Below are 25,555 nucleotides of genomic sequence, written 5' to 3' on the forward strand. Positions count from 1 at the left end.
ATGCCAGTGGCTCGACGGTCTCACGCGAGCGCGGCGGAATCGCATGAAGAGATAAGCCTTTGGGCCCGCCCGCCGCGTGCTTATCGGGCTGCTGAGTCATCTCCCCGAAAAAAAAAGTTGCGGAGGGTTCATGCGAGGTTGGAAAGCATTGCGATAAAGACATCATCCCAAAAGCCACCGTCGCTACGATTCCCCCAAGACCGCCGACATGGCCCCGCCTCGGACGTCTCGTGGAAAGAGCTCCAAGCAGAAACATGATTCTGGACGGACGTTGAAGCGCAAGCGCGGCGAGGATGAGCTCGTCTCGCTCACTCAGAAGGTGGAAGATCTGGATCTCAAGGCGGCTGTCAAAAACTTCTCCGACTTGCCTCTCTCCGATCCCACGGCGCGGGGGCTTGCCGCCTCTCATTACAAAACCCTGACCGACATTCAGTCTCGCGCAATTCCCCACGCGCTCAAGGGTCGCGACATTCTCGGTGCCGCCAAAACAGGCAGCGGCAAAACCCTGGCGTTCTTGGTCCCTGTGCTGGAGAACCTCTATCGCAAACGATGGACAGAATACGATGGATTGGGGGCCTTGATCCTTGCACCAACCCGTGAACTTGCTATCCAGATCTTCGAAGTGCTGCGCAAAGTCGGCCGATTCCACACTTTCTCTGCTGGCCTGGTGATTGGTGGAAAGAGCTTGCGTGAGGAACAGGAACGTTTGGGACGGATGAACATTTTGGTCTGCACACCGGGACGGATGCTCCAGCATCTGGATCAGACCGCTATGCTGGAGAGCCACAATCTGCAGCTGTTGGTGATGGATGAAGCCGATCGAATTCTGGACATGGGATTCCAGAAAACGGTGGATGCCATTATCGATCACATTCCCAAGGAGCGCCAGACGATGCTGTTCAGTGCCACACAAACCAAGAAAGTGGGAGATCTCGCCCGCCTGAGCCTCCAGGATCCCGAATACGTTGCGGTCCACGAAACTGCCACCGCGGCGACCCCGGCCACCCTTCAGCAACACTACACCATCACCCCGTTGCCGTCGAAGCTCGATATTCTGTGGAGTTTTATCCGCAGCAACCTCAAATCCAAAACCATTGTATTCCTTTCATCGGGAAAGCAGGTTCGATTCGTGTACGAGTCCTTCCGCCACCTGCAGCCGGGTATCCCCTTGATGCACCTCCACGGGAAGCAAAAGCAGGGCGGTCGACTCGACATCACCACAAAATTCTCTCAGTCCCAGCATGCCGTACTCTTCGCGACAGATGTGGCGGCTCGCGGTCTCGATTTCCCCGCTGTGGACTGGGTCATCCAGGTCGACTGCCCCGAGGATTGCGATACATACATTCACCGAGTCGGCCGTACTGCTCGTTACGAACGTGTTGGTCGCGCGGTGCTGTTCTTGGATCCCAGCGAGGAAAAGGGCATGCTCAAACGGCTCGAGCAGAAGAAAGTTCCTATCGAGAAAATCAACATCAAGGCCAACAAGCAGCAGAGCATCAAAAACCAATTACAAAATATGTGTTTCAAGGACCCAGAGTTGAAGTATCTGGGCCAGAAGGCCTTTATCTCTTACGTCAAATCTATTTATGTGCAGAAAGATAAGGAGATCTTTAACCTGAAAGAGCTGAAGCTGGACGACTATGCCGCCAGTCTGGGGCTTCCGGGTGCACCCCGCATCAAGTTCATCAAGGGAGACGACACAAAGGAGCGAAAGAATGCGTCCTGGAGGATGGCTCACCTCACTGATTCCGAGGCTGAATCTGGTGAAGAGGGGCAGGGCCAGAAGAGCAAGAAGAGTGAAAAGGAAGTACGCACTCGCTACGATCGCATGTTTGAGCGACGGAACCAGGATGTGCTTGCTGGGCATTACTCCAAGCTTATCAATGATGACGGTACTATGATTGACACGGGCGCTGCTGGTGCCGCCGCGGGTGAAGACGCCGACGAGGATGCGGACTTCTTGTCGGTCAAGCGCATCTACAGTGCTGGTGATGTCGACCTGGGCAAGTCCGACTCGTCCGACTCGGATGCTTCAAGTGACGACGATGAGGAGGAGGAGAGGAAGACTGGAGCTGATGGGGCCAAGGTCATCCAGCTGGATGACAAGAACCAGTTGGTTATCGACTCCAAGCGTCGGGAGAAGCTGCTCAAATCCAAGAAGAAGCTACTCAAGTTCAAGGGCAAGGGCACTCGGCTTGTGTATGATGACGAAGGCAACGCTCATGAAGTTTACGAAATGGAGGATGAAGAAACATTCAAGGCCCGTGGTGATGCAGACACCCAGCGTGAGCGGTTCCTGGCTGAGGAGGCCGAGCGCACGCGCCGTGCCGATCTGGAGGATAAGGAGGTTGCGCGCGAAAAACGCCGTGAGAAGAAGGAGAAGCGGAAGGCTCGTGAGCGTGCCTTGGCTGCTGAGGGAGCAGCGGACGATGACCACGAAGAGGGTGGACTTTCCACTCACGGATTACCCTACGTTCCCTTCGAAATCCCAGGATCCGACTCTGCCTCCGAGGCCGAGGAACGAACCGAATCATCTCGCCCCAGCAAGAAGCAACGGGTCTCCTTCGCATCGCCTGATTCTGACAGCGAGGACGAGTCTCGACAGAAGTCAACGAAGGGCAAGAGAAACTCTGCGGCCCAGCCACAAATTGAAACTTTGGGCGATCTTGAGGCGCTGGCCAGTGGCCTGTTGGGCTGATTGTGCATTGCATGGGATACCTTTCCCCTCTTGGCTGGCGTTTCGTTACTGGTCGCATTTACTTTCTTTCTATGCCCCAATTTCCATACTGTCGATATCTTTTCTTATGCTAGCGACACTTGACAAAAGCATGTATAATTTTTCCCCATTGTTTTCGACATCTTTTTTCGATGGATGCAATATACTTGACGTCTCGGTGTGCCCACGCTAGTTCACTCCTCCACTCGCACTAAGCAGAATAGGGCCTGAGTAGACATTTAAGCTCAAGATACAATTTTTAAGCCTCCCGATCCATGTCTGAACCCTTGAAACACAATCTCATGGCTTTTTTTTTCTTTGATTTCTTCTCACGTGGCGTGTCTGCAATTATCTGCATCTTTTCCCACTGCGTCAGCCATCACTGACGGCAATCAAATCCATTGATCCAGACTCAGATCCAACTCGAATGGAGATTACATGCATGCCCTCGAATAAAGGCGGGAAAAGAAAGAAGGCACGTTCTGAGACGAAGAGATCATCATTTGTCGTTCTCGATCAATTTACAATCGCTGACAATTCCTGAGGCAAAGTGGAGTCGACTGAATTTTTTTCATGTCATCGCCGCGCCGGTCAGCGACTCAGAGGGAACCATCGGCGGGCCTACGCCATCCACTCATTGTGCCTGGCAAGCACGCCATCGCAGAGAAAAATACTGAACGGATATCGTCATTGCCATATGCACGAGCATTTCCCCGAGATGGATTTTGAATTTTTCTCCGATACTTTCGATCACGACGACCGTTGCGCCCATCGTTTGCAACTGACGATCTGGGGAAAGTGCGGGTCAAACAATTGGCTGGCGTCACTACTGTCACATTCATTCGAACTAAGCTGAAACTAGGTGAGTGGGATCGATCAGCATTTGCGGTTGGGTGCAGTGCGAAGAGCCGTCTAGGGCCGAATGCCCTTGTGATATGCACACTCGAGGCGGCGATTTACTAATCATCTGGTCAGATCACAGCTTTGCCTTTTCGTCGCAAAGCGCTTGACACTTTCACTTTTCAACCCTCCTTTCTCGGCCTCGTGTTCACCTGTTCTGGCCTTGATCGCCTTGCTCCAACCGCTATGGCGACTCCATTTGATCCTGAGAAGCATGCGGCCGAGTCTAAGGCTCAGCATCACATCTCCGATGCGCCGTCGACTCCCTTGGTCAATGCCGACAAGCTTGCACGCCGCCTGTCGGCTCGCCAAGTGCAGATGATTGCAATTGGAGGCACCATTGGCACTGGCTTGTTCTTGGGTACTGGCAGCTCTCTTGCCAAGGGAGGCCCGGCCTCCACTCTCATTGCCTACGCGATCTGCGGCGCCATTGTCTTCATCACGATGCTCTCGCTGGGTGAGATGGCGGCCTTTATCCCCGTTGCGGGGTCCTTCTGTACTTTTGCAGGGTAAGTGTGGCAAAGACGACTGGGCCGTTTGGGGGCCAAAGACGGAGGCGTCCTCGGATCGGAGAACGTCTTCTACGATCGACTCCAATGGGACACGATGACATCTATTTCCAATGCTCGTGCGCTGACATGAAGGCGTGTGGTCAATTATCAGACGCTTTGTCGATGATGCCCTAGGTTTCGCTTTGACGTGGAATTATTGGTTCAATGATGCTGTCTCCACGGCTTCCGACATTATTGCGCTTCAGCTGCTGTTGGAATTCTGGACAGAAAATTTCCCCGGCTGGGCCATCAGCTTGATCTTTTTGGTCGTCGTGATTGCATTGAATGTGCTTTCCGTCCGTGTATACGGCGAGGTATGGACCACAATTACCCCCCCATGATTGGAATCTCTATGTGACGGGGAGTTTTTGCGTGAGCAAACAAGCTAATCTATGATTGTGGGGGCGCGGCTGTAGATCGAATACTGGCTCAGTCTTTTGAAAGTGATCACCATTGTGGTACGTAGCGCACCTCGAACCCAGGCTCTTTCTAGCTTTTGATCATGCTCATGTTGTGAATAGATCTTTATCATCCTTGGTATTGCAGTGAATTGTGGCGGCAACACTGAGCATCAATACATTGGCGGCAAAAACTGGCATATCGACGGTGCGCCCTTCGTGGGTGGCATCGGTGGATTCGCGTCAGTCTTTGTGACGGCTTCGTTTGCCTAGTACGTCTCCCTCTCTCCCTTTTTCTTCCTTTTACTCCTTGAAAAAAAAATCTTCGGCCACTAACCATGGATTCCTTCTGAAGTGGTGGCACCGAGTCGATTGCCATTACGGCCGGGGAGACCAAGGACCCGGCCAAGACTCTGCCCAAGGTGGTCCGCAACGTCTTTTGGCGGATCGTGCTATTCTACATGCTTTCCATCCTGATCGTGGGACTGAACGTGCCCTGGAATTACCCGGGTCTTTCCGAGAAGAACAGCCGCACCAGTCCCTTCACGATTGTTTTTCAGCAAGCGGGTAGTACGGTCGCTGCCAGCTTCATCAACGCCGTGATCATGACCTCGGTCATCTCCGCCGCCAACCACGCCCTCTTTGCAGGATCCCGTCTGCTGTACACCCTCGCGGTGGACGGGTATGCGCCTCGATTCTTTGGCCAGCTGAACCGCTTCCGAGTTCCCTGGATTGCCGTGCTGGCGACCTCGGCCATCAGTGGGCTGTGCTTTGGAGCGAGTTACATCGGAGCCGGCCAACTGTGGACCTGGTTGCAGAACATTGTCGGTGTGTCCAACCAGCTGTCCTGGATCTGTATCGGTCTGGCTTCTCTGCGTTTCCGGAGTGCCATCCGGGCCCAGGGTCTGGAGCATCTGCTCCCGTTCAAGAACTGGACGTATCCCTACGGGCCCATCTTTGCCGTGGGCTTGAACTCCTTCCTCGTCCTGGTGCAGGGCTGGAAATGCTTCAGTCCGCATTTCAAGGCCGTCGACTTTGTATCGTACTACATCGAGATCGCCATCATGGTTGTTATGTTCCTTGCGTGGAAGTTGATCAAGCAAACTCACTTTGTGCACAAGTCTGAAATGGACCTTCAGACGGATCGATACGATGGAGGCCTTGATGATCATCACACTGCCGAGGAGGCCATGACCTCGGAAATCAGAAAAGGATTTGTCGGCAAGGTCCAGCGTTTTGGCCAATGGTTATTCTTTTGATTTTTGATTTTCTTTTTGCCCGCCTGCTTGTTGAGATACCACCTGGTCAACATTTCTGACTTGCCTCTTTATGTTTCTTTTCTTTTTTTTTCTTTTATTTTCTCATACCCCGCGATCATATAGGTTTCGTTCTATCATTAATGTCAAGAATAATTGGTGTTGTTTAATGTCACAATATATTGTATTTCTAGACGTGTTTCGTTTTCGAACTTGCTTATTAGCAAATTTTAACCTGTTCTTCTTCATCCGGTGAAAGGGCGCAGTAGTACCTGCATCCCAACATAAGCCAAGGATCCCACCCAAGGTAATAAATACCTATCTAGGTACGTACAAAAACAAAGATCCAGAAAGTCAGTAAAAGTCCAATGGAGTCCATGGAACTCAACGAGAATCCATATTAAGATGAATCGCTTATGCGGGAAATGGTACTCTGAACTTTGATCCTGGATCTGTTTTTCCCCCTTTTTTTTCTATTTCCTTTCGCGCATCGAGCCAAAAAGACGTTCAATTTGGCTAGAAGGTGATCCGTGAATTCACCAGGTTCTTAAACGATCAGGGCTAGAATGGATCGGGTCATGACAGTCTGGAAACTCCAGCCCAGCTTCCCCCCACAGCCTTTCACACTACTGGTACTCCAAAAGTTCCGGGTGTCGATACGATTCCGTTTGGATTTTCGATATTCTACACCGATTGGCCAGGGAATCTAATCTATATACCGCCAGCTATTTTGATACGCCCAGGTATAGATAGACACAGATCTTAAAATGGAAGGCTGTGGAATTTTAAACACTTGATAGATAGCCCGTGGTGGGGGCGATTCTTCCGTCTGGTCTAAGAGATTTAATGCCAACATCCACACCTCTGCTAAGCATATCAAATGGTGCCGAATCGGTGTTATAATGGAACCCATCTCCAATCGATTGTTCGTTAACAAATGTCTAGGTAAACTTGTCATTTTGGAACATGACGGATATGGAATCCAGCCCTTCATTGAAAAATTAGATATACGTCTGAGTTCTAGGACCTGACTCAATGATTAATTGGCATGATATGTGAGATAGGGGGTTCAGTCGACAACGAAGTACACATAGTGGGGGGAAGATTCCAATGGAAAAAAAGATAGACCAACTGTATACCGGGACGGGAGGGGGGTATATGACGGGATGTGCACCTGCAGGGCGCGTGGAATGCGCTGACCGAAAATTACAGGATAGAGGTGGGATAAATATATGAGAATTAGAGACATTAGATGTGTGAGCTAACACCCGGCCTGGGGGGGGGGGGGGGGGGGGGGGGCGGGTTAGACATGATGCTCAGAGTTGATAATTTGACAAAGGAGATACGTGGCGAGGATTGTGTGTAGGGAAGATGGTGATCAACATTAGTGGGGGGGGGGAGGGCATTGGGTGGGAGAAGCCTGTGGGTATGATGGGCCATGATAATCGGAGATCATCTTATAGTCTCCTTCCTTTCTCTTTCTCATTTCAACTTTCTTTCGTATACTGGTTTTTTTTTTTCTTGAAGGGACTCTCGGGATCAGATGGTGTGGGAAAAGGGTGTAGTAAGGAAAAAGGGTAGTAGGAGATGTGGGGGAAAGAAAGGAAAATGGCCAAGGCAAAGACATCATGATGGGTATATATCGATCGTCGCCCATAGCCTCTGCCCCTGGAATGGAGGCGGTCAACATAATACCACTACACCAGTGCGTATAGTATCCAGTGTAGAGTTTCGTGATCTCATTGCCACGGGCTCGAATGAGGACAGAGAAGAGGAAGAAGAAGAAGATGATAATGATGACGATGACGATGATTGATGAACCGAAACAAAGTCAAATAAGGAAAGGATGATATGGTTCCTCCCTTTTTTTGGGGTTCAACTTTAGTCGTTCACCATATCATCAAGAGCCATTCGACGCCGCTTGATAGGCTTCTGCTCTTCCTCGCGGTCTTCGGTGGGCCGGTTTTCACTGAGTCGGAATACGGGAGAATAGGATCTGCTGAAGCCCAGTGGTGACGGGAGCTCGATCGGCCCCGTGTGTCGAGGAGTCGGGTCCAAGGGACCAGTCATGGAAGTGGAACGCCGATGAACGGGCGAGTGTGAGAATGCAGAGGACATGGGTCGTTGAAGTTGTGCGGGGGATCTGCTTTCCTGAAAGGATTCCCCGGTTGCCATTGAGCTCCAGCTTGCCGGATAAGGATCACTCAAACGATGAGTATGATGAGGATACGCAGGCGACCCGGGGCTGGTGGTGGTGGGACGGATGGGCGGTAGTCGGACGGGTGATTCCTGATAACGGTCTCGAATACCAGGCAACACGCGACTGTCCATCGGCGGTTCTCGTTGGGTCGGTTGTTGTAGACGATCGCCGCGAGGATCGGTCAGAGGCATATACCGCCCTTCTGCCGGACGATGCTTGAGAGGAGAAGCTGGGAGGGGAAAAACTGAATTTGAGTACATGGGAAAGCTGTGCTCCGGCCCGGGCACGCTGCTACCGGGCTGGGACATCGGGTTAAATGGGTTCATCAGCGGGCCAAAGGTCGAAGGGGGATGTGTCGGTGTCATGTACGCGATGGGGCCAGAGGAAGAAGAAGAAGAGGCTGGTCTTTGCTCCATTGGGCTGGCGGTCGACGCAGACGGGTCGGATGGTCGAGTCAACGGAAAGACCGATGCGGACCAACGATGAGGTTGACTTCGCGGTGCAGTGGTCGATGGAGTCATGGCGGGTCTGTCTCGCTGACTGGTGCCATGGAGATCCGTCATCGGCCGGATCTCTCGAGACGAGCTGGTTCGATGGCCCACGGATCGTGGCGGAGTGATTGATGCTGGCTCGGGTCGTTGTCGGGCCAGGCTTTCTACTTGGGTGTTGGGCGCTGCGCGCAGCGATGAATCTTCAGCTTTGAGTGGCGGCCGTCCTCGTTTCTTGTGCGTCACATCTACGCATGAGGACTAAAAGGGAAGGGAGAAGAGACCATCGTCCTTCGGTCAGTTTCTGTGGTGATGGCAGTCACTCCGTGGAGCGAGGACGGGGAGGGTGTGTCGACTTACAGCCTTACCGGCAACGACACATCGCCGACATGGACGGGCCGCATCGCACCCGAGATGCTTCTTCTTGCAGTTGACGCAGGCGGAGGCTACGTGGGCCTTTGCGCGCCTCGTGGGCTTCTGCACGAGAGGACTGCTTGCTGAGCCTGGGATGGGGGATCCAAGGGCCCCGATAGCATACAGCGGCCCAGTCGACACGGCCTGCAAGGCATTGGCGTGAAATGCGGTCGACGAGGATGCTCCATGCCCTTGCCCAAACGGCGAAGGGAAGTCGCTGGTCAGAAAGGGCGGACCGGTGGACCCCAATGGCACCGGCAGCGATGGTGTCGAGGTCTGCGTGGCTGTGGCCGTGGCCGTCGAGGTGGAGATGGAGGAGCCCAGAGACCTCGTCCGGCTTTCCACCGTCTCGATGAGGCCGGTGGACGAGGTCTCTGGCCGCGAGGAACGTGGGAGATGATAGGGCTCGGCCAGATGAATGGAAGGCTCTGCAGCCGGTGGCGAGCCCGACATCAGTTGACGGGGAAGAGAGGCCCGGGGACTGTATCCCCGAGCATTGAATGACCAGGATTGCTCCAGCGATAGCCGCTCGGGGCCCGACTGGTACCTTGAATGTCCGAAATGGGCGGAAGCAACGCTGGCGGGATGAAGCACGAGGGGTTGCATCGGAGCATCAGACGGCACGGTGGACGGTCTCACAGAACAGGCACCACAGCCCACCTTGGAAAATCCAGGTTCCCAGAAGAAGGAGAAGATGGTGATGATGATGATAATGAAGAAGAGGAATCAAATCCGATAGAGAAGATTGCCGCGGTTTCGTCCTTTGCTTTTTGCGTATACTGCAGGATTCCACGGCGGCCGGCGGGAGGAAATTGTTCTCCTTAAACTATTGAGGACCATGAAGCTCTCTATCAAATCATTCGAGGTGGCATGTCTAGCCAAGGGGAGTTTTTCTCCTCCTCCCCCTCCCCCTTTGAGTGTCCTGGATAGGAGTTGGGATGGTTCAGAATCTGGCTGATGGGGGTGGGAACAAAGGAGAATCTTAGGGATATCAGATCAGGGGAGCAGGCAGAACACCGGACGGCGCCAGGCACGAACAATGAAGGGGACCGGGTCGACGGGATCACCAGGGAGTCGAGGACGAGGGTCGAGAACCTCGGAGAGCGACGACCGTCCAGGGCGTGGATGACGAAAGGGTCTGAACCGTGTGTGGTGTGTGTGGGGGGAAAGAGGGAGAGAGAACGTTTGTAGCGTGCACTCTGCCGACGAGCGAGCCGAGTATCGAGTTGAAATCCAATGAATGGGGGACACCAATTGACGGTAGCAGCACTGGAATATGAAGGAATTGGTGGGTGTAGCGTGGGTATGAACTCCACGGGCAAAGATCCCCAGAGGGGCGGTGGTCAAATGGGCAGAGGACGATATCTCCAGTCTCAGAACGCGCTCGCTGGGGGTTGGGATTTTCTTTTCTTGAAGAAACCCGTGAAATCAAGAAGCCGTTTGACCTTGAAGATCAACAGTCATGACCTTGTCGGGTCAATTCAAAGAGAAAAATTTGGGTTATGGGGTGGGAGAATCTCCTCGTTATTTTTTTTATTATTATTTTTTGACCATTTTCAAGAAATATTATTTATGCCGAGATTCGCTGGATTTCCTCTTTGGGAGGGGAGCAAAGTGAACAGGCGTCGATATCCGCCCGTCGCCTGTCAACGAGCGACAATCCCTCCCACGCCGGGACCGGGCGTGGGACGAACTGATCATTTTCTGACGGGGAGCGCCAGGTGCGATTGGAGCAGTCAAACAATAAACTGCATCGATCAGCGGGAACTTTTGGAGGGGGGGAGGAGGAGGTTCTCAGATCATGACAGCCGATTGCCTCGTAACCGCGCATGCAGCATGTCCTCGACACTTGCAGGCGACTTGACTTGGGGGGGTTGCAGGGTTGGCGGGCGATCATTGATGTTTGGAAGATCCCACCTGCAGATTGCAGCCAAGAGGAGAGCCAAAAGATGATTTAAAAAAAAAGAAAATCAAAAGACAAAAGTGTGTCAGTGAGCCAGTGTTGCTCTTTTCTTTCTTTCCTTTTTTTTCAATAATTCACTCTCTGTCCTTTTTTTTGATTCGACGTCTTTTCCCGGCCTTGATTCGCTGTTCTCTCCACCAGACGCCTTACCTGGTGTCAATCTTGAGTCCCGGGCCCACGGTCTGCATGATGTGGATTGGTTCAGAGGTCGAATGAAGGACACGGGAGATCATCCAAAGTCATTCCCAGAGCCAAAGAAAAAAGTGATTGAGGAAAAGGAAAAAGGCCAAAAGAAGAGGACTGCAGGAGGGAAATGAAGATCTCGGGAGAGGAAGGGTGATTTGTTGGAGAGGAAGATAGAGAGAGAGGGTGTCGTGGATGGGCTGACACCAGAATGACTACAATTCACTAGGGTGACTGGTATACCTCGTCACAGCCCTCGTCCATCGAGCAGCCATTCCGTTGTGATCCATAGCGTTGATTTTCTCATTCTTTTCGACAATTGCCTTTTTTTTGGAGGGATTTTTCTTCTTCGACCCTCCCCGCCTTCCAAGTCCCTTCTTCTCGAACAAGGCAGATGGATATAACCTTTCAAAGCGCAGAGGTACGGATGACAGGCACGAGGGGAAGGTTGGGAGAAAAGAAAGGGGGGGGGCGCGCACAAGAGAAGGGTAACGAGTCATCCGGACATGAATCATCTTCCCCTTTCTGCTCCAACGAGGAGCAAAATGACAAACGTGGATGACAAGATCCTTTTCAAAGGGGGTTGGAGTTGCTCTCGGAGGCGATGGAGAGAGTGTGGGTAGGTGATTGCTGGGGGAGGGAGCGGCTAGTAGCTGATAGACGGACATTTACGATGAAAAGATTAGTTAGGCGAGTAGATGATGCATTTAGATAGTAGAGAGGAGTAGAGAGACTACTTCAACGAACAGTGTCCGATCGCCATACCAACGAAACCCCCCCCCCCCCCTCCCCCTCAGATTCGGGAGAATTCATATTCATGGGATCATCACCGGAGGGTGAATGATGGACAGTCGACGGAGCTCCTCCCAAAACCGTCCCCACGTCATTCGAATCTGCATTTTTGCTGTCCTCACCCTCTTCTCTCTCTTTCTTGCTTCCTTCCTTTCGGCCTTTCTTCCGAGTTGACAGGTCGTGGAGCATTCGACCTGGCCCTTGCCTCTCCATCTCCCCCCGGTTCACCTGCAGTCCCTTCCCGTCTTGTGAGAGGGCTGGAGAGAGAGAGAGAGAGATTAAACACCTATGAGGCGATCGGGATTTCAATTTTTGTGATAAAAGGACCCTTTCCCATCTTATGATGATCCATGCACTGCCCCCGAAGAAAAGGGCTCTGTAGGATCCCAGCACACCATCGTCGCTAGCGCCCGTGCGGTGATCCACCGACCACATGCATCGGAATGCCAAGTCCCAGGGAATCAATGCCTCATGTGCTCTGCAGAATCAGAGAGCCAGAGTCAGAGTCAGAGCCAGAACCTGAACTTGAACCTGAACCTGAACCAAAATCAAGAGTCTGGTTCCGTGAAACTCGGCACTGGCACGGAACCATATCCACTGTCGGGGAATTTATTTTCTCGGAAATTTTATTGTATTTTTCCCCCTTTAATACAAAAAAAAACGGAATCGGAAAAAGGCAGAGAGGCGGAGAGGGGAGAAAAACTAAAGGAAGCCAAAGTCTAAGGAGACAAAAAGAAAAATAAATAATACAAACTCCCCAGCTCAAAAGAAAGAAAAAGGAAAGAGAGAAAAAGGAAACCCCCCCCCAGATCCAATCCCATTCCATCCATGGGACAAGCCCCCAATCAATAGCCTGATCTGCATCGTGCTTTGCGGGTGGATCCAAGGAACGACTCGGTCCACTGGGTTCGGTGGCTTCCATGCAAAGCGATGGAATTTCCAGTTTGGCTGTGATGAAGGGTCCATTGGGGAGGAGGGACCCGGTTCGCAACACGGTTTCCCTGGACCAACATTAGAATAGACGCACGACGACGGGATTAGAGGAATAGAGGAAAGAGAAGAACCATTCCAGTCGGGCCGGAGAACGGGGATCGTCACAAATTTGGGAGGTTGGACGATCAGACGATCAGACGATCCGACGGACTGGGGACCGGAGATTTCCTTGGATGCTCATTTATTGGACGATGATCACCTCAAACCATCAGGTTGGCAATACAAATATTCCCGTGAACGGTGTGATTGGGAAAAAAGCAAAAAAAAAACCAAAGAGACAATTTCTCCAAAAAATTGGGGGGATGAGGCGGGGGAAAGTTGAGAGGGAGAGAGAGAGAGAAAGTCGAATAAGCGAAAATACTCCGATCTACGCGGTGACGAGGATGATCACGGCGGTCTATTTCTCTATTATCTACGAGACGGACGATCCCGAGGTCAGAACAGATCCCGTAGCAAGACGAGAAAGGATAAACTGCGATAGACGCCAATGATCCTAATTGAATGCTCCAAGTCCCATCCTGACTGGGTTACTCGGTTGTTGTTCCATACCAAACAGTGCCGAGAGAGAAATGGGGGAAATGGGGGGGAAAGACACAAAAATCTGACCAGTTCTTGTCAATTACGTACGGTCTGATCATTCTTCCATATCTCCCATGTCTCCAATAGTTCCGCCCGCGTGGAAAGTCCAACGCCGACGACAGCTGCCGACGAGGACGATCGCCGGGCTAGAGGACGAGGAACTCGAGTGGGGGTCGCGGCAGTCTGTCCTTGACAGCGAGTGGTTCGCCCTGATTCAATAGTTCGTCCGAAGAGAACCATTCCAGGTTGGGCGATTTGTGGATGATCCGTTTCTTTTGCAACCGGTGTCATTGCGCAAGAAGAAGCAGAAAAATAAAACCGACGGAGATTTTGAAGGCGGGTCCAGGGTCTCTAATTCAAGTGACAGTGCAGTAGAACAGGGGCACGGATTCATCAGAAGGAGATCACGACATGAGGTCCTTCCTGTTGATTCCCCTCACACCCTTTACCCTACACACTCTCTCTCTCCCCCCCCCTTTCAATCCATCGTCTGTAGGCGCTGGAACTGGAATGAGCTTGGAGGCTCAACCGATCAAGCATGGACATGTACGAGCATCCCCTCTCCCATCACCGCCACGAAGCAAGGTTGGGCGCCTTTGAGTCGAGCGTATCGACGTCAGTGTCTCCGCCCGCGCCATTGCTAATGCAGCAGGTAGTGGCGTTCGGCACTGACCAAAAGGCAACATTCCATCCCCTTTTCTGCACGGTGGTGGACGCTGTCAACGGTTCAACTTCTCTAGGCGCCTCCACTCTTGAACTGGCGTAGGAACCGCCAAGCACGGGATTGTGCGAGCAATCTATACGCGGACCCTGTGCAACACACACTTGTTTAACGCCGGATGAGATGGTTGTTGCTTTTTGATCAAAAAGAAAGGGGGTGAAACAGAAAAGTAATGTGATCATAAGAATGACAAGGAAAAAAAATAGCAAGAGAGAGATCAACGCTCAAAATAGTTGAATACATAATCAAAAGATGCGAGGGCAGGTCACTACGACCGAGGTCATCCTGTACCTTCTCCTCCACAAATCGTTGAATTCGAGTCAGAAACACGATAAGCGTGGGACCGTTCACCCATTTCGATACGACCGAGGTTCCCACGAGGGACTTGACAACATCGCCCGCCAAGCAATTTTCCGTCGTGCCCATCGATCCAGCAGACGGTCGCAGACAGAGAGTCTTTCCGCGCCTCGCTTGTCGTCGGGGAGGCTGAACTGTCAGGGCAGGTCATCATTATCGGAAAGCGGAAGATCCATCTCGACTTGAGGACTAATGGGCGAATTGGCCAATGAAGAATCTCAAAGGTCATGCCCGTCACTATGCGACGTTGTACAACAGGGGGCATGACGGGTTACAATCGAACGATAGCTTGTATCGGAAGATGGATCTGCCTCTTTTTCTTTTCTTTTTCTTCTTTCCTCTTCCCGCGAGAGAGTTGGTCTCGGGGGGAGGCAGTTGAAACAAGGGAGTCATGCGATGCCCATTGATACCTAGGGCTGCATGCCGTAGTCACCAGTCAACCCTTGCTGGCGGCGAAAGATGAAATGGACGTTTTCGCCAGCAAATGAATCACGTCTATACTCTGTAGTAAGAGTGTAGTCTAAAGGAATGAATACTTCTTCGACCCTCATAAACGTACAGTAGTGAAAGCGCCCTCTCAAGGGCGACTTCCAAGGAGTATACACATCTTTATCCGTAGGTGAAGGAGTGTCGCATTTGAAACTCTCCCCTGTCATTTCATCCCATCATATATTCTGACATAGGGCATGGACATGCAAAATCAGACATTTTGACCGAATAGGTAAAGGGTACATCCTCCAGCTCTCTCTCTCTCTCTCTCTCTCTCTCTCTCTCTCTCTCTGCAGTGTACAACTCGGTCAATGTCTCAAGGTAAATCCATACAGTACACTCAACTCGGCCCTTTTCGGATCACATTAATTAGCCTGAGAGAGAGAAAACGAAGAGAAAGATTTCAACGACTTGTACAAGATATATTTCATGGAAAAAAAAAAGAAGAAGAAAAAAGGCCGAGTCTACAAGGGGGGGAGAAAAACTTCCCGAAGTTCCCCTCCCTTTAGCGGGTCGGCAGGTGTAGAAGCGGACGTGCGAAAGACAAGAAACGGAAAAGTCAGGGGGAAAGGGATTTTCAAAAGAAAAAGAAAAAAAAAAGAAGATCTTTCTCCCCTCCTCTCTCCCTGCTGAAACTTTCAGAATAGAAAAGGACCTTTTGAATAATGGAAATCAATGAACAACGGACTTGTAACGGGATATTTGGGTGGGAAGATCGGATCACCAGCAAGCCTGGGCCTATTGTGATGGACATCAGTCGAGTCATTGGTACTGAAAAGGATCATTGTCCCTTTCTCTAGCGGTAAGCACACGAGTGCTTTATCCCTAGCATCAGACCTGCATTTCAGTCGTCGCGTCACTGGACACATCCGGGCAAGCACACGATCATCTCAATGTCTTGAGGATGAACGTGCGTGGTCGAAACGGATATTGCAGTGCAAATGCAATGATCGCACTGACCATGTTCCTATGTGCGGCAGAAATTGGACGATTTGAGTACACTAGCACCGTATAAATGTACAGACAGCATGGTGGACCAGGATTTAATAGACAGAATAGACTCCTCCGTAGAGAGAAAGTCGTGAGGATTGCCATTGGCGCCCAGGTGAAAGCGGGAGTCAACCCGGCAAAAGGACTCGAGGCCCGGGGTCATTCCCTTGTCAACTCAACGGTGCCGCGCGACACTCGTGCCCAGCCCGAACGACAGCCAGAATTCATATTCAAAGCCGGCTGAACAAGATTATTCAAATCCCCCCCCCCCCGGGCTGGTGGTCTGCGTCTGGAGGAGGACCTAACACTGACGAGATCAACGGCCCTGGTTTCAATACAGGCGGTGGTTAAATGGTGAGGGAAAACCCAAAACTCGGCACATCACTGTGGCAGTTATAGTTTCTGCATCATGTAGCTGGTTCACATATGTCACCAGTTACATATTGAATAGAGAGTAGCATTTATCATTTATCCGCCCAGTGTCTGTGATGGATAATGCACAATACCAAATATAAGGTCAGTGGGTGAGGATCCACAGATCGAAATGGTGCTTTCAAGACAGAGTTTAGTGGAACATCCATGATGCAGAGGCCGTCGACGGAGCAGTAAGGGGGGGGGAAGTGATGGGGATAATTGAACCAGGGCCTGTTAACCCCCCAGTTCATGCACGATTGGCCTGTCCAAGTCAATAGCGCGAACTGCTTGAGGGACCGGCTCGCTCCACCGGGTGATGGTGTGACGCCTATCCATTTCGGAGCTAAAAGCGATGGTCGGCGTCCATCCAGACAGTGTCCAGGTGGCTAAGCCCTAGAGTGATTAAGAATATAGTCCTACTGTATATGACTCAATGCATTAGGTATTGAGAGGGGTCGTGTACACTGGATTGTGTGTATTGTATGTGATTGGTGTGAAAGGATTGGATTGCTTCATTCGCGCACATATTGATCATGGTCATGATCCCCAGGGGAAAAGTAGAGAAGGAGGAAAAACCAGGACCAGTATGAGAGATGGAAGAGAGGCAAGTCTCGGAAGTGATCCTCTACAGGGACGAGACTCTCAAGTTCCTAGTGTGGACCTGAGAGTTTGACAGTTGAGCTATTGCAATGGTGTCGCGACAAAAACCAGTTTGAGGTACAGGGTCTCATTGACGTGGATACATGTACATACACGAGTATCCCGTTCCTCTCCCAGGACAACTCTCAGCACAATATGACCATTGAGGCAGGAGGACAGACTACAGATCAGTGGATGGATTCGATGGAGGGACAAGTGGGAAAAAAGTATTTGTCATATCCCCGGGACCACTCGCACCTCCGGTGGACATCGAGGCGACCGGGGCCCCGATCCTCACAGCTAGTCCTAACAGACTAACGGTCGATGAGTAGAGACTAGAGACTATTTATTCCCCGACGACTGGTTCCAACGGGACAATATTGTACAATAGCAGGGCGGATCTCGCCGAATCACATCGCACTGGTCCAGACCGGCGGAGATAATCCGGGAGGACGGGGGTGCACCTCGTGGGGAGGTCCAACCGTCTCATACATGATTATTATTATTATTATTCCTATACTACTAATTCTCCTGCTACACATCCACTTGTCAAAATCACCGGTCAGCTGAGTGATTCCCATTGGTTGAATTCTTTGTGATTCCGCCCATGAGCATCCGGGATGGATTCAATAATTCATTCGAACCTGGTCCAACGGTTCCTTTCTCTCGGACGCGCTCTGAGCGCCGGATGTGATTTGCAATTGGGCCTTGTCGGCTGATTTCTCTCTCTCTCTCTCTTTTCCCCCCCTTTTTTCCTTTTTCAATTCCCCTCCTTCGGCTTTTTTCCTTTTTGTTCAAAAAGGGAACGAAGCGAAAATTTAGTCAATTGGGACTGTCCAGTGAATACAGAAGGATTCAACTATGAGACCAGGTTGGCTCACGCTCTCCCGAGAACGAGACTGCATTTGCGATCCCACAAGCATGGCTGTTGCGATCCATGCCCAATACCCATATCTTACTCGGTACCCAAAGACCTCACGACACCACCTACGTAGGTGGACTCAGTGGGAAGAGGGAGAGAATACGTGAGGAAAGAGACCAGGCGGAACCGCGGCTGTGAGGTTGGGATTGGACTTCATCAGGCGATGGATCTACTATTCGTCAAAGTAGTACTATATTCTCTTCACGTGGGTGGTATCTTGTAGAGAGACGAGACGGTCGGGCAGAGTACCGTAGTAGTATGGACATTATGTAGAAAGAGGCATTCGCTCCTCCGAGCCCAGTGTATAAACCTCCCCCCCCCCAACCAAAACTTCTCAAAAAAAAAAAAAATCAAGCATCAACTTCCTCCTCGATATCCCACCATGCCGCCTAGCGCTTCTTGGAAGGACGAGCATTCTTCTCACGACGCTTTTGCTTCAGGTTTCGCGCCTTCCGAATATCCTCGGTAGAGCGAATCTCACTCTTACCCCGAGCCGCAGCACCGCCGACCTGGCCATGTTGACGCTCTCGTGCAGTCTCGTTCTTTTTCTTCTGTTTCTCGTAATCGCCACGCAGTGGATCGGCGCGCTTGGGTGCCTGCTGCTTCTGGTGACGGAATCGGCCTCCAGGACCGTGAACACCGGGCATCCCCGACCCCGTGGAGAGACCTGGTGTCTCCGCTTCACCCACGCGAGGCAGGTTACTCATACGCTTGCCCTTCTTCCAACTCTGGAATCGGCCACTGCGGAAGCTGGCAGCGATCTTCGCACCACTCTCTCCGCGCACCAGACGCGTACCCTTTGATCCATCCTCGTCATTCTGCCGGGCGACGTACTTCTTGTGTCGCTTGTCCCATCGCATGACGGAACGATTCTCACCAAAGTTCTTCTGTCCGTCGTCGCCATTCAGATCCATCGTGGCGTTGCGAGACTCGTGTGCAAAGTTGGAATTGGTACCGGAGTGGACACCATACGCCCGGTCTTCAGCACTATTGTGATGCGCAGGCGTGTACCCCATGAAGTAATCGGGGTTCTGGAAGGCATTGGCTGGGAGCCCAGTGGCCTTGCCGGACGACTTGTCCTTCTGGTTGTAGGCCGAAAAGGTCACTTCCAGCTCGCCTTCCGAGGCCTCGGACATGTTGTCTCCCGCGACATCAGGAAGATCCACGTCCTCCTCAGCATCGTCATCCTTGTCGACTTGGTTGACAGCGATGCCCAGCTCGGCCAGCTCAGATTGCTCCTTGTGCTGAGCACGAATCTTCTTCTTATCCACGGTAGCACGAAGTCGTTTGATGGTGTCGATCGCTTCTCCACCTTCCTGCTTGCCTCCTCGTCGATTGTGCACCTCAAAGACCGTCTCTGAGGGGCGGAAGCCGCCAATCCGGGCAAGCATCTTCTCACGCTCCGCTTCCATCTGGCTTTCGTCGTCGTTAAAGAGAGGATGCAAGGTGGACCACTCCTCCGACGATGTAACCTTCTTCGCTCGCTTCGCACTCTCCAATGATGCCGCATTTCGCGTGCGCATGTACAGCTTCTCACCACGGACAGACACTTGACGCTGCGAGGCGATGTCGACATTCTCGACCAAAACCTTATTGGCCCATTCGCAGCTCTGTGAGAGCGGATCACGCGGAAGGGCACCGACGACAACATCCTCCGCATAGTTGACGTCGGTTCTGAATTGACGTCCCAGAACCAATCTCCGTCCAAGGAACAACTGGAGATCAAGCAGGTAAGGCGCGTCCGCATCACGGACCAGGCTGTAACTCCATCCGGTCCGACCAGCACGGGCAGTACGACCAACCCGATGAACAAAGATCTTGGGCTGAGAGGGGAAATCGTAATTGATGACATTGGCAAGAATAGGGATATCAATACCTCGGGCAGCTACATCTGTGACAACGAGGATGTTGGAGATGCCCTTTCGAAAGTTCTCAACCTATCGAGTTCATAAGATATTAGCATCATCCTAGACCAGAAAGTCTCAAAAAAGGGACCACACAAAAAAAAAGCTCAAATAAACGCAAAGCTTACCTGAATCTTCCGGGCTAGTTGGTCAAGACTACCATAAGCATATGAAGTCGCGTAACCAGCTTCAATCAGCAGGGAATAAATATAGTCGACGTGATGCTTAGTGGCGGTAAAGATGATGGTGGAGTGCTCGGTGGGAGATTCTTTATAGATGGACTTTCCGGAGTGAGGGCGTTTTCTTTTCTTGCTTTTCGGATCTTCAGTTTCCGCTTTGAACCTCTGTGTGACTTCAGTCGGGCCAGTGGGCATTTTGATGACATTTTGCAAAATGTGAAGTAAAGCGCCCTCTTTGTCGGACGACTTGACGGAGAAGAATGCATTTTGAAGATCGGGAGAGATCTTGGTCTCGGCATCCAAGCGCACAAGACTCGGCTCTTGCAGGCCAGCTCTCGCAAATTCTACCAGTGATTTGGGGAGCGTCGCGGAGAACAGAAGCGTCTGTCGAGTCGAGGGGAGACCATGAAGAATCTCAGTCAATTGGGCGGCGAAACCCATTTCGAAGAGACGATCGGCCTCGTCAAAGACGACGTAGCGGATACTCGAGAGATCCAGATCCATCTCTACCTTCAAATGAAGGAAACGACCAGGGGTGGCGATCACAATGTCAGGATTGCCAGCCATCATGGCGAACTGGTCCTCCAAGCTGTCTCCACCGATCAGCAAGACTGATCTCAAGTCTGTCCCACGGCCCATCTCCTTGACAACCTTCAAGGTTTGCAGAGCAAGTTCGCGTGATGGCGACATGATCAAAGCGCGAGCACCAAACGTGGGGCTGTGATTCTTCAACTTCTCAATCATTGGAATAACAAAAGCTGCAGTCTTGCCAGAACCGGTTCGAGCCATACCCACAACATCCTTATCGTCCATGATCACCGGTATCGTCTTCCGTTGAATTGGGGTGGGAACTGAGAATCCTTTCCGAGCAATTGCCTTGAGGAGATTGGCGTTGAGACCCATAGCTTGGAAGCCACCTCCCTTCTTCACTGTGCGGCCCTTGAGATTTGAGCCTTTCCTGTTGGCTGATGCCTGCTGTGTCGCGATAAAAGCTGCATCACCATCGTCGTCGCCGTTGAGGAAGTCGAGGTCTTGGGTATGGTCGAAGGTCTTGTGCGAGGCATTTTTGCCAGTCTCAATGTCGGAATTATCATTGTCTTGAAACAAGGCACTAGTGATATCGAATTCATTTTCCGACATCGCCGGCGATGACTGGCGGCGAGGCATGGCGGGCAAATGTGGGAGAGGCCTCTTCAGTGATATCGTGCCGATTGACGATTGACGGAATGCAAATTTTCAATGAGGGACGTCGGAGATCCCAACCAGCGATAAAGGCGAACCGAAAAACCTGTTCAACGAGTCGCAAAGATTCGTACAGTCTGCTCCTGCACTTCCACTGTCCGGTACTTGAAAGAATCTTCAAGAAAGTTGGTCACCAATCTCAAAGTCTTCCTCTCGCTCATACCGTCCCAAAAAAAAAAAAAAACGAAAAATCGGGGAAACTCCGCAAGGCGGTGAGCGGCGGATCATGTGCCACTGCAAACAGAGCAAACAGCGCCCCGCGACGCGTCCAAACACGCTCCCAATCGAGTAAAATGATTCTACAACTGCACAAGGCATACTATCATTTCTCAAAATGGGTGAGTAGCTTCAACGCACTTTACGATCGCTTCTCTCCCTGATCCAGTCTGACAAACTCTCATCCAGACGGCGGCTACAATAATTACAACTCATATGGCGGAGGCGGCGGCGGTGCTGGCGGCGGCTTTATGCCTGGCGAAATGAATAGTCCCTCCGGTGGAAAGGTAGAAACCGAAGCTCAAATGCATACACCTCCCTTTCCTTGTCATGGACTCACAAGAATATTAGGGTGGCGATCGCGATAACAAAACACTTCGTCCCGTGACGGTCAAGCAAATCGTTGATGCATCTCAACCTTTTCCCGAGGCCAACTATCAAATCGACGGCGCCGATGTAGCCAGCGTTCTCTTCATCGGCCAAGTCCGCAATATCAGCACTCAAAGCACCAATGTCACATATAAGATCGACGATGGCACGGGGGAAATCGAGGTCAAGAAGTGGGTCGATTCCGGAAATGCAGACAGCATGGAAACAGACGAAGGCAAGGGCCCGGGGAGCGGCAAGAACGAGATCCAGCTCAACGGCTATGCTCGGGTGTCCGGCGCTGTGAAGTCGTTTGGAAACAAGCGATACGTGGGCGCACATAATGTGCTTCCCGTGACAGATATCAATGAACTACACTGTCATATTCTCGAGGCAACGGTAGTCCATTTGTTCTTCACTCGTGGGCCTCCTGGTGGGGCGAATACGGGCACGAAGAACACTGCGGCAGCCGGGGGGGATGCAATGATGGGAGGCGCGGAAGACTATGGTGCGGGCCAGAACCGGGCGTTGATGTCCATGTCACCGTTGGCCAAGAAGGTCTATCAGGTGCTAAGGACCGAGCCCCAAGATGACACTGGCTTGCACGTGCAGCAAATCGCTGCAAAGATGAATGTTCCCGCCACGGATGTCGCTCGCGCTGGTGAGGAGCTTCTCGGGGCCGGTGTGATCTTCTCGACGTCGGATGAACAGACCTGGGCCATCCTCGAGTATTAGGTAGAATCGGATGATGGCCTTCTGTCATGAAGACAAGAGATCGGGCTCGATTGTGCCACTCAATTGAAAAACAAGCAATATCATCTATCATGAATCATTTTCTACAGCCCTTCTAGTCTTTTATTGCGTTAGGCATGGACGGGGAACATCATCAGTATCCAAGAGTGGCGGTCAATATCGGAAAGGTACTTTCTTGGTCAATATTCAGATCTTCGGGCAGAAATTCCTGATTTCGAGTAGATTGGCAGACATCGGTCCTCTCAAGCCGAGTCTGGGCGACGCCGCTAAGCACGTAGCCGTGACCCGCTATGACCACAGGTTCCAAGACGGGAGCCTAGGTACCTACTAGTATCAGTATCTGTGCTCAGGTACACCCAAATATGCATAGAGATGTATAATTGCCCTGTATTCGGTACTGGCGTAGCTCTTGGCTCATACTCATATGCGTAGGTAAACATCAATGGCATGAGCTCCAAATCCGACCGGTTGGATCAGTAGTCTAAATGCAAAGTCGGTGATTCATGTTTCCGAATGATAACGGTACAAACGCTTCCTTTCTATCCGACAAAAAAAAAAGTTCAAATAGCCTCATTGCGTCGCTGGGCTTCTTCCACAGAACGTTCCCAGCTGATTCGACTGATAAAGAATGCCTCTGTCGACGACACAAACAAAAGGGCGACCGCGACACCAGTCCAAAGACCCTGGATGCCCCAGTGCAATGAGAATGTCGTGCTCATACTAATGGGCATAGCGATGGCATAGTAACACAAAACCTGAATGTAACCACCGATTTCTTGACGTCCCAAGCCTCGAAGAACACCATTACAGACTGCCGCAAGGGCATCGAAGAGTTGGAATGCAGCGCAGACAGGAAGACCAATGGCGACGAGTTCAATCACTTCCGGGTCAGAGCTGAACAGCTTGGGGACAGATGTTCGCAGACTCGAAAGGAGAACCATGTTGAAAAGACCAACCACAGTGGCCAGGCAGAAGCTCACTTTCGCCGAGGTCTTGGAAGCTCCCACCAGCGATGCACCAATCAAATTTGCCACGCGAGTGCTGCAGGCGATGGAAAGAGGGAATGGAATTTGCCACACAATACTGGAAATGGTGGCCAGGATGGACTGTGCAGCCAGTTCTGAGGTGCCCAGATAACTCGAGGCCAGGGTCAGAACCTCAAAGGCAAGACACTCGGCTTCGACCATCATCAGACCTGGTAAGGCAAGGCGAATCATAGGACCCCAATTGTCGAACGCGCGTCTTGTGAAGCCGCACCAGCATTCAGACCCCACTCGGAAGTAGATGTATGCGAAAAGACAGATCGGGAGAAGATTCTCGGTGATGACAACGGCAATAGGAGCGCCGATGAAGCCCCATTGAAGTTTCTGTGGATGGAGTCAGCAGGACGAACACAGCTAGAAAAAGAGAATGGCGAAACTGACCCAAACGAAGAACCAATTCAAGAAGGCGTTCAAGGGCGCGCAAATGAGGAGAACGTAGAGTGAGGCGGAAAAGACACCCTGGGCCTGCAGGTATCGCTTGCCACTTTCAAAGCACGCATATCCGGGTAAACCAAGAAGAGCCACCTTCAAGTACAAGCCTGCCATTTTGGCGACTCGCTTCTCCGGGACGATCTTGTCTAGGACATTTTCAGAGAAATACCAGATAATGGCGATAGGGACCGTCACCACCAAGAGGAAATAAACCATGCGCAACATCTGCAATCCCACCAACTTCTTCTTGCCTGATCCGTAAGCTTGAGCACATAAGGTATCGAGACTGGTGGCGAGTCCAGAGTAGACTGCGTTGCCGGTAATCGTTACAGTCATAGACGCAAGACTGACAGCACCTAGCTCCTCCTTGCCGAGATGACCGACAGTAAAGATACTGGCGACAGTGAGTGAATATTGCAGCATAAAGGTGATCATCAGCGGGGCAGAGTATCGAATCAGCACTTCCATCTCTCGCTGCCATGTTGTTGTGATGAGACCAGCGGTCACGGCTTCCTCCCATTTCCGATCAATCTCCTCGGGCCCCAATTCACCAGCTTCCGGGGCTCCGAGTAGAGCAGTCGTTTCATCCTGCCCGACTCGCACCGAGCCACTGTACTTTCCCGCTCCCACCTGTCCCGACGACGCCGAGAACACTCTGCTCAATTTATTCTGTAGCCCCTCTGGCTCCTCGGTCGCGATGACGTGGTTGTCGCTCAACAACTGTCGCTCTTCCTCGATGGCTTGCTGACGCTCAGCTTCCGTCAAGGGTTGATAGTCGGCGGGAGCGGGAATGATGGTGGAATGGTTGACACTGGTGAAGAACCCGGGGCGGCGATATGAGCCCGCCAACGAGTGTGGGTTCCCCCCCGCATAAGAACTTGAGGGGCGTCCGTCTGAGGGTCGGACCGTGGAGGCCTCGGATGCCTCGTCTGTACTGAAGTTGGAATCTTCATCGACGTAGTGTGCAAGATCGCGGGCAATGGCAGCCTCGGCGAGTGGCGAGCTGGACTGAAACGACCCTCGGAAGGGACTGTGGTAGTCCGCAGATTCCGCTGGACGTATATTGCGGGGTGACATGGCGACCAGATGGAGGTAAGTGAAAGACCTTTTTTTTTCTCACGTCCAAATGCGCGATCCCACTGCAGCGTCTAGAGAGGCTGGTCGAGAAATGAGAAGGAAGATGATCAGGAAGTAGGGTCCAGGTCACTGGAAAAGTCAAACCACCCAAATTATTCGCCGCGCGGGGGGGGGAGTGCAGAGAAAGTCAATCTGGGAATTGGAGGCGGCGCGCAGGCAAAAGACGAACGGAAAAAGTGGGGCAGGGTTCGCGGATTTTTGATTTAACGATATACTTCGGACGGGCAAGTTTCTCCAGTATGCGGATGCACTGGATGTGGTGTATCTGATTCACAGGTGCCGCTCACCGGGCGATTTCAATCCCCGATCTTGGTAGTT

General features: G+C 51.8%; 6 protein-coding genes across 6 annotated transcripts; 3 read left to right on the forward strand and 3 right to left on the reverse strand.

The window, feature by feature from the left end:
* Nucleotides 1-208: 208 nt before the first annotated feature.
* Nucleotides 209-2,698, forward strand: POX_d04822 (ATP-dependent RNA helicase dbp4; the record flags this gene model as incomplete). Its single annotated transcript, XM_050113681.1, has 1 exon — nucleotides 209-2,698. One exon carries the CDS (start codon nucleotides 209-211, stop codon nucleotides 2,696-2,698), a length of 2,490 nt encoding a protein of 829 aa, XP_049968632.1.
* Nucleotides 2,699-3,802: 1,104 nt separating this feature from the next.
* Nucleotides 3,803-5,824, forward strand: POX_d04823 (putative amino-acid permease; the record flags this gene model as incomplete). Its single annotated transcript, XM_050113682.1, has 5 exons — nucleotides 3,803-4,125; nucleotides 4,280-4,481; nucleotides 4,584-4,625; nucleotides 4,689-4,837; nucleotides 4,921-5,824. The coding sequence occupies 5 exons, from the start codon at nucleotides 3,803-3,805 to the stop codon at nucleotides 5,822-5,824; spliced, it is 1,620 nt and encodes a 539-aa protein (XP_049968633.1).
* A 1,878-nt stretch (nucleotides 5,825-7,702) lies between these two features.
* POX_d04825 (uncharacterized protein) lies at nucleotides 7,703-9,529 on the reverse strand (the record flags this gene model as incomplete). The annotated part of the gene is made up of 2 exons (XM_050113683.1): nucleotides 7,703-8,770; nucleotides 8,870-9,529. The coding sequence occupies 2 exons, from the start codon at nucleotides 9,527-9,529 to the stop codon at nucleotides 7,703-7,705; spliced, it is 1,728 nt and encodes a 575-aa protein (XP_049968634.1).
* Nucleotides 9,530-18,354: 8,825 nt separating this feature from the next.
* POX_d04826 (ATP-dependent RNA helicase dbp10) lies at nucleotides 18,355-21,215 on the reverse strand (the record flags this gene model as incomplete). The annotated part of the gene is made up of 2 exons (XM_050113684.1): nucleotides 18,355-19,902; nucleotides 19,998-21,215. The coding sequence occupies 2 exons, from the start codon at nucleotides 21,213-21,215 to the stop codon at nucleotides 18,355-18,357; spliced, it is 2,766 nt and encodes a 921-aa protein (XP_049968635.1).
* Nucleotides 21,216-21,624: 409 nt separating this feature from the next.
* Nucleotides 21,625-22,607, forward strand: POX_d04827 (uncharacterized protein; the record flags this gene model as incomplete). Its single annotated transcript, XM_050113685.1, has 3 exons — nucleotides 21,625-21,628; nucleotides 21,696-21,793; nucleotides 21,858-22,607. 3 exons carry the CDS (start codon nucleotides 21,625-21,627, stop codon nucleotides 22,605-22,607), a joined length of 852 nt encoding a protein of 283 aa, XP_049968636.1.
* A 578-nt stretch (nucleotides 22,608-23,185) lies between these two features.
* Nucleotides 23,186-25,177, reverse strand: POX_d04828 (putative transporter; the record flags this gene model as incomplete). Its single annotated transcript, XM_050113686.1, has 2 exons — nucleotides 23,186-23,992; nucleotides 24,050-25,177. The coding sequence occupies 2 exons, from the start codon at nucleotides 25,175-25,177 to the stop codon at nucleotides 23,186-23,188; spliced, it is 1,935 nt and encodes a 644-aa protein (XP_049968637.1).
* Between the last annotated feature and the right edge of the window lie 378 nt (nucleotides 25,178-25,555).

This window comes from Penicillium oxalicum, chromosome IV (genome assembly GCF_001723175.1).
Source record: "Penicillium oxalicum strain HP7-1 chromosome IV, whole genome shotgun sequence".
Lineage (NCBI taxonomy): Eukaryota > Fungi > Ascomycota > Eurotiomycetes > Eurotiales > Aspergillaceae > Penicillium > Penicillium oxalicum.